We start from the raw sequence: 8356 nt of genomic DNA on the forward strand, positions 1-8356 counted from the left end.
ATTTTTAAAAAATCCACATTAAACAAATAAACCAACCAACTAACAAATAAAAACAAAACCCCAAAGATCTTGATTTACACCGTTTATGTGCTCAGTGCAGTTTGTATGGATCAGAAACATGGACAACATTCAATGACAATGACAATCTTTATTCATCTCGAAGGGAGAAATTTGTCTTGGTCGTTTACAATGGCAGTAGACGTTACAAAAGTTAGACTTAAAGGTGCACTCACGCAAACGCACAACAAGACAGGACATGCCAAGTAAATACATGTCTCACGGGCTGGGACAATCCGCTCCGTAAAACATTCTCTCTCTCTCTCTCTCTCTCTCTCTCTCTCTCTCTCTCTCTCTCTCTCTCTCTCTCTCTCTCTCTCTCTCTCTCTCTCTCTCTCTCTGTGTTTCATTTGTAGCACTGTGTGTTCAGTAACCTCACTGCAGTTGGTTCGAATGAATTTCTATATCTGTCTGAAGTAGGCAAGGAAAGAAATTCAACAATTTCCATATAGATCTATATATGCCTACATGTGAATAATGATCGAGACTTCTGAGGAAGACCATGGACGTTATATGACAAGACAAAACTATGAGAAACAGAGAAGTCAGCTTTGCATCAATTACGTAATTGTCTCTGATTATTGTGTCCAACATTAGCAAAAGAAGACTAAGACTTTGGATGTTTAGGAAGCCATTGCGCGCACAATGGGTACATGTACCAGCACAGAGTTATCTCTTATAAGGGTCCCCTCTTATAATATACATCTATGTCTATGGATACCACTCACATACCGAAACAATTTTTAACTGCTGTTTGGAGATGCCATGTGTGATAACGGTCGAAGTGAAGTAGCTAGAGGAGGTGGGTATGGTTAGCGGGTGCTCTGGCGTGGTTTGCTCCTTCTCTCCCATCAAATACTGTATCTCGCTTCCTTATATCTCCTCCATCTATTTTGTGTTTTGTTGTTCTCTTAATTACAACACGGTACCTCGCTAATCTTCGGCATTTATATATATGAGTTAATTGTAATTGTTGCAAGTGCCGTACAACGCTTACTAATAAAATAAACAAGGACGACCAAAACTGCGTGTCAAGAACAGCTGCGGACACACAATAATGAAAGCATGCATCGCTGGCTCTCAGAACTGGGAAGAACTTGCACAAAACCATGATTTAGTGAAGAAAAATTGTGTATGAAGATAAGATAAGATAAGATAAGATAAGATACGCCCTTATTGCCCAGATCCTGGCACATTGGTTTTGTATTTCACCACATGTACACTGTACACACACTCACTCCCTCTCTCTCTCTCTCTCTCTCTCTCTCTCTCTCTCTCTCTCTCTCTCTCTCTCTCTCTCTCTCTCTCTCTCTCTCTCTCTCTTTCTCTCTCTCTCTCTTTCTCACACACACACACACACACACACACACATGCACACACACGCAGGCTTACAACCACATGCCTAATACGAATGAGCAGCAATATAAACTTAAGCAATAATAATCTTAGGCTAGATATACATGTATACTCAATGTTATTCTGATGCATGCTCAAAGGTTATATGAATAACTATACCAGATGGTTAAGATGGAAGAATTTTGATGGATGATGGTAAAAACGCCCTTCTGTATCTTTCTTTGTTACTGATGTTGGTGCGAGACATGAGACATGAGACATGAGACATGAGACATGCGACTACTGAGGAAAAACAAAATGAGAAATGACCAAATATAATACGACAGGAACAAGACAAATATGGCACCGGTACATAGGCCTACATCTAGTAAACAAAAGAACAAGTGCTAAAAGCGCAGCAGAATCGGTTGTCTTCCAGTGTACCATGACCTTCTTTCAGCTATTTACACGAGTCTGAAAGTGCAACAACAAACTTTAATGAAAGTTGTTGACAACCCCCTGTCACAGTCACAGACGTGAAGTCATACATGTATAGGCCTACTAATGAATTGCTTTGGTTCTTCAGACGAATGTGATATCCAGTCTTTTAAGAACAGTCTTTAGCTGCTGTTTCTTGTTTTTTCATCTTAAAGTTCTGGGTTAATTGACTTTTGGTGTATGGGACGAAAGCGCAAGTGGAATGATAATAGAAAAAGTTGACCCCACTAAAGCTCTCGCAAACAACCCACACATACAGTTGCGTCACTATAATATTTTCCAGCGCTTCCAAAAGTCTCGTAACGTCCTGTTGCATCATCAAGGGGGAAGATAAAATCTTCTGCTCTTCTCGCATTATTTTCCTTGTTTTCCTCAACATTCTCCGCAAGGACAAATGGAAGGCACAGTACTCTTCGTTATCTCCCCAAGGCCCCTTTTCGAAGGACCGGTATGTGTGTGCGTGTGTGTGTCCTGTTGTGTGTGCTCGTCTAGTTGTATTGTGAGGACGGCCTGGTATGACCTGTGACCCCAAACCCCTGACCCGAACAGCTGTTCCATTACTACGCGCATGCTCTGTGCCAGCCGGACGTGACCGAATTTTCCCCCGACACCGTTTCCCGATGGCGACAAGCACCGCTATGCTGGGATTACGGAGATGACCTATTCCATAATTTCTCGCCTCTAGAGGTTTATTAGACCACACGTTGATTTATACTTACACCTGAAAGGTCGCAGAGGTAAATGTGTCCATTTCTGGGCGTTAATGATTATGTGCCAATTCCTACTGGTTCTGCAGAGCGGGGTCTCGGTCTACTTCTAAGTTGCAGAAGTTCACACACAGAAACACGCACACTAATAAGAAAGACCCGGTGTGACCCAGATCGTCTTTCACAAATTGTTTACTGGTCTATATTTGGGGCCTTGGCCCCTAGCTCGAAATTGATGCCTTTTGACTCGTTGGAGCAGTTAACTATTCTATTTCAATGTTTGGAAGGACCATTGCTGATTCCACCTTTGAAGACAAATTAATAATGAAGCAAGTGCAGAGTAAGCCTACTTATTGCTGCTAGCATTATAATATGAGCTTAGACTCTATGGTGCATTTATCTGGTAAATGATGCTACACAACTCAAGATCTACACTCGAATCATGAAATTAAGGTCAACTAATCTGGATAGAACTATCTATTAGTCACGTTGATTGTTGCCAAGGTTGTAGTGTTAAAGTTCAAGTGTTGAATGCCAGGAGGATCTCCATCACACAGTCTGCTTTGCAATGAAACTAGCTAAGTTAAAGAACCTCTCTAAAGATTTAATCTAGATTTATCTAGATCTAAAGTCTGTAAGTTAAGTTGTGGTGTGTGGTTTCTCTGGTTGTTTATATAAAAGAAGTAAAGGGATCCGTCTTGTCTTAAGTGACATTAGTATTAGGACTAGGGTTATGTTTCACCGGAGAATAGCTTCCGGTCTATTGACCGGCGCGACGCCGGAGAATAGCCACTTGCTTATGTTTTTCTGTTTTCAGCTGCTGTATTTGTGAAAGGTGCCTCTTGCTGTCTAGAACTTTTGTCTATTTGCCAGTGTTATTCATAACGTCAATTTGTTAACTTTTTATGACGTCAGAATCAGGAAGAGCTAAGAAAACGTACCGGTAACAAGACATTTAGAAATAAAGAATTGCTAGATTCAGTCCCCCCCCCCCCCCCCCCCAATTTCCTGAGAATAGTCCCATCTTACTTATTATTGTTGTGACTTATTTGTCAATCATAGTCTATACCATTCTTTAGTCTAAATGGCACTGTGAAATGAAGTACTCCACCTGCTTACACACCAGACTTGTAAACGCCACCATTTATTATCCAAATATATGCCTACTTACTACGTTGTCGTTACTTTAGCCAATCAGGCAGGATTTGGACTTGACTGTTTTTATCGCAGTAGACTGGTTACAAGTTCGTACGAGACTTAAGTGGTACACCTCTGCATGGTGGTAGACGGGTAACTAAACAGGCACTAGTCTAGACTTTTGTTTATTGTGTTTGGGAAAATGACAGCAGTATTTTTGGTAGACATTTTATTGATGGTTATTGCGTCTTTTTTCATCTCTGTACTTGATTGCTTGCTGTCAATGTTTTATGGTATCAGTGAGATAAAATTGTTCATAGAGGAATAGTGCAGGATTGTGCCACATGAGTTTATAGAGGAAGTACACAAATCTACCGGGAGGGGTGGGGAGGTGGAGGTCACCATTGGGTCTATGTGTGCCATTCTTTGGCTCAAAAGGCAGTTGTATTCTTGTACAGCTGTCAAAATTGTCTGACACTCATAGGCGTAATTAGTTTTATTGTAATAATTTTGTTACTGTAAAAATAAGTTTTGTTACCATTATGATATGATTGCAGTACCACTGTATGAATGCTCATCTATTTTTCTAATTATGTGTGACACCTCCACAGGTCATAAGTTTCCCGGTGTGCCTACCAATGTCTCACGGGGTCCCTCAGGAAGGAGAGGTTCTCGTCTTCAACATCCTCCTGTCTTGTCCCTCTCTCTCTGCTCCTCGTGACTCACTCGAGAACTTTTTTGGATGAGGAAGAGTAGTTCATTCAGAGCACCTACAGGACCCAGTAGTGTGAGTCACTGACAAAAAAAAAAAGATTTTGAGTCAGTTGTCTCTGTGGGGAAACCACTATTGGGAGATTTTGCTGTCTCTTCACCTAGAAGTGGAAGGTTCTGAGATTGTGTGGCGGTGTAGCGTGTGCGTCGCTGGGCTTGTGTAGTGTGTGCGTCGCTGAGGCTGTGTGGCGGTGTTGTGCGTGCGTCGCTGGGCTTGTGTGGCGGTATAGCGTGTGCGTTGCTTGGCTTGCTGTGCCATGCGTAGACTGAGGCTGTCCTGAGCGCGCAGTGAGCATGAGCGGAGCAGCAGGGGGAACAACTGTTGATCATGCGGACTCGAGCCACCAAGTTCTCGCCCTTGACAGCCTGGGCAACTCTCACAAAGTGCTGCAGTCGCGGGAGTACGACACGGCGGGCTGGACGTTTGAGCAGGAAAAATGGCCGCTGTTGAACCTAACCATTCTGCCGATCCTGGCGGTGCTGATCTTCCTGGTGTGTGTGGCGCTCAAGATGTACAAGTGGTACCGAGACGGCTCCAAGCTCAAGGCTCGCGGCGATGTCGAGTTTGGGGACGAGAGTGAGGTCAACTACGGCATCATCACCGCGGGCGACAAACACTTCTGCCAGATCGACATTCGCTCCGACACCACGTCGGTGTACGACACGGTCAACTCTTTTCGGTATATGGGCAACGGCGCCGCGATACAGCCCGGGCCACACCCGTACCAAGACACGGTGACCTCATACAAGTCGTTGCTGCTCCAGCGAGCAGACGGGAGCCAGTACGACAGCGTCAAGTCATACAAGGCCTTCCTCCAGCGCGTGACGCAGAACAAGGACCTGGCGGTGGAGGTGAAGCTGCTGGAGAACTACCCGATTCGAAGCAAGAGCGCCGAGCACTGCTTTGTGGTGGAGGAGGAAAGCTCGGAGCGCTCGGGAGATGTGGCCACCAAACTGCTCAACTTTCTGCCCCTCAAGAAACAGCTCCACACCGAGGGCAAGATCAGCGAGCTGGAGCGCAAGAAACAGCGGTGTCGCAGGGCCAGTACTGACCTGCCTCCCGCCATGAGGAAAAGGTCAGCCTCGAACCCCACATGCCGCCGTGCGGTGGCCAGGGGGGCTGCCAGTTTGCCCTCTGTGCACTACGCAGTGTCCAGTGACTCAGACGAAGAAACGCAGCAGTCCTTCCAGTCGGACAGGAGGCGGAAGTGGGCAGAGAGGAAAAAGATGTACCGTTCTACCTCCGCAGGGAAGATCTCCAAAGACATTAGCCACATGGTTTGTGCTGATGACGTGGTTGGAGTTGGAAAACGCCGGCGACATTTTTCAGCGGACAGTGCTCGGAGGCCTGGCAAAACCTGGTACGTTCACAAAAAAGGGACCACAGCAATGGCGAAGAAAGCGAGGGAGACGCCGCCTAATGACCATCAGGTCGGCGGCAGGCCCGAGTGCAAGGTGAAGGTCACAACAGACAGAAGGGGCGAGGAGTCTTCGTCGGAGAACCCGCACAGTTCTCCCTCGTCGTGCGAGGTGGAGGCGATGTCTGACGCCGTGGTGTCGGACAGCGAGGAGGACACGCGGCTCAACACCATCCTGTCCACAGCATCTGACAAAACGCTGGACAACGACGTCTTCTTTAGCCTGGACTCGGGGGCAGAGCTCGGCTCGTCCACCGAGCTGCTGCAGCATTCCCCGCTCCGCCTGTCCCAGGTCTCGCCGGCGGCCATACCCCCGTGCATCGACGAGGAACAAGACCTCAGGAACCTCGACGAGCTGGGGCCGGTGGGGAGCTCTCCTGAGACTCTCCCAATCCCCCGTCTCCTTTATCATCCTTCTTCTTCTAGTAATCAAAACTGCAGAAACGTAGTGAGCAGTAAACAAGTCTTTGTTGAGAACAATCATCAGGCCATCCCCACCATCTCTTCAGATTTCTGTCATTCCAATAGTACTGTTGGCGACGCTTCGAAAAAACCACACGACGATCCGGTGTCGACCCACCCACAAAGTTCCAGTACCTTGGCGGCCGACTGCCATAAGCCCTCTGACGTACACAACAAAGGGGCAGATCTCTCGAAAGATGGGCTGGAGAAAGCAGCAGCAGCGGCCGCTGGAGGAGGGAAGGCCGGAGTTTCTGCGACGGGCAAGGTACAGAGCCCTCAGAGGGTGCAGCGCTTCCATGTGACCTTTGTCAATGCGGACAGCTCTACTCTACAGTCCGAGTAAACTCAGATGTGTGTGTCTGTGTGTGCGTGTTTGTGTGTGTGTGTGTGTGTGGGTGTGTGTGTGTGTGTGTGTGTGTGTGTGTTGTTTGACTGAATGCTATCGTAGAGTGACAAAGTTTTATCTGACATTTTTGGCCGCTTTGAGCTACGCAGACCATGAGGTTAGAAACCAAATGTGCTTAGATCTGCTCTATCAAAATGGTGAAATTATTCAGAGTTGTTATATCAAGATATTCAAAGAATTGCTTTTTGAAAAAGCTCCACCATGTTGTGAGACTCAAAGTTTCTCAAAACTAGGTACTGACCAGCAGATAGAACTTTTGTCATTCTGGGGTAGCGTGATGAATGATGTGTGTGGGCAGGCTAGCACATGTCATGTCATCAAACTAACGTCTGACATGTCACCAGCCTGAAACATGTCATGTGGTCAGACCAGTGCTTGTTATGTTGCCAGACTGACGTATGATGTGTGTGGTACCTCACCCAACTGACCTGTGCCGTTTGGCCAGATGTCACGTTCCAATGATCACGTCATGAAGATCTTGAACTGTTCTTGTGGGCATTTATTTGTTTGTGAAAGCCTTTAGCTGTAGTTTTACATTGTTTATATATGCAGTTCTTGTGTTTCCTACCAATGAATGTCTTGTGCAGTTGTCATCTTCTGTTACGTTCAAGTACAGTACACTGTATTGATATATATATATATATATATGTTGGGTTTATTTTAGTGTACAATAGAGAACCAGGATTTTTGTACCATTTATATATATATAGTTCAGAGGCTTAGTTCAAGACTTTTTAAAGTTTTGACTTTTTACAAGCGGGTCACAAAATGAATTGTTGCGAGCTTCATCATCAGCCTTTTAAAGTGACATTAGCTGTACTTACAGATGCCCCCCTCCCAGAATCCACGGGGGACTTTCTCTGGTGGTACATACCCATACTTTTGGGCCCACCATGCAGGCGTCAAACTTATAAAGGATTAAACGGAGTGCAATCAGTTTATTTGGTCGCTTTTAAGTTTGAGCACAAGGAGGCTATCCCGAGAAATGCTGTTGGGAGAAAATGAAATCGAAGGTAAAGTTATTGGACCCTTGTTCAGTTTCTTTAAAAGACAAGGAGAGTTTTCTCTATAACCCAACATATATACACACACCAATGAAACCAGACTTCTCCTATAGGTAGGGCAATGCTCACTTTTGGTGTAGAGGTCAAGATTTCTGGAAACCCCCGAAATCCGGGTTAACCCGCTTGTCCTTAAAAGCGACCATTTAGATGTATAATGTCTTCTGTGTATCATAGGTCATCTCATCACCGAAACAAAGCTTATTTTACTTTACTTTTACTTTTTTCTTCCACTTGTACCGGTGGGGGTCACGGGGAGATACAGGCGTGCGTCTGTCTGTCTGAAGCAAGGCGAGTGGCCTGTAGGGGGGACAAAGCAACTTCCCACCATATGTTCCAATTCTAAATTGTCGCGGAGAAGCCAAACATCATATAGGCTATCTATTTTTGCTGATGTTTTTAGGAATTTATTTTTCACAGTTTTGTCATTCAAAATGATGAATTGTTGATGCTAGCATTTCACCATGGGTCTTGAGTCATACACCAGGTTTTGGTTGTCATTTG

At 45.4% G+C, this 8356-nt stretch overlaps 1 protein-coding gene across 1 annotated transcript; it reads left to right on the forward strand.

Moving 5' to 3' along the window:
• The first annotated feature begins 2506 nt into the window (after nt 1–2506).
• On the forward strand, nt 2507–7797 carry LOC101847234. The gene is made up of 2 exons (XM_005111891.2): nt 2507–2627; nt 4346–7797. Exon 2 carries the CDS (start codon nt 4800–4802, stop codon nt 6726–6728), a length of 1929 nt encoding a protein of 642 aa, XP_005111948.1. The 5' UTR covers nt 2507–2627; nt 4346–4799; the 3' UTR covers nt 6729–7797.
• The last annotated feature ends 559 nt before the right edge of the window (nt 7798–8356 follow it).

This window comes from Aplysia californica, unplaced genomic scaffold (assembly GCF_000002075.1).
Source record: "Aplysia californica isolate F4 #8 unplaced genomic scaffold, AplCal3.0 scaffold01144, whole genome shotgun sequence".
NCBI lineage: Eukaryota > Metazoa > Mollusca > Gastropoda > Aplysiida > Aplysiidae > Aplysia > Aplysia californica.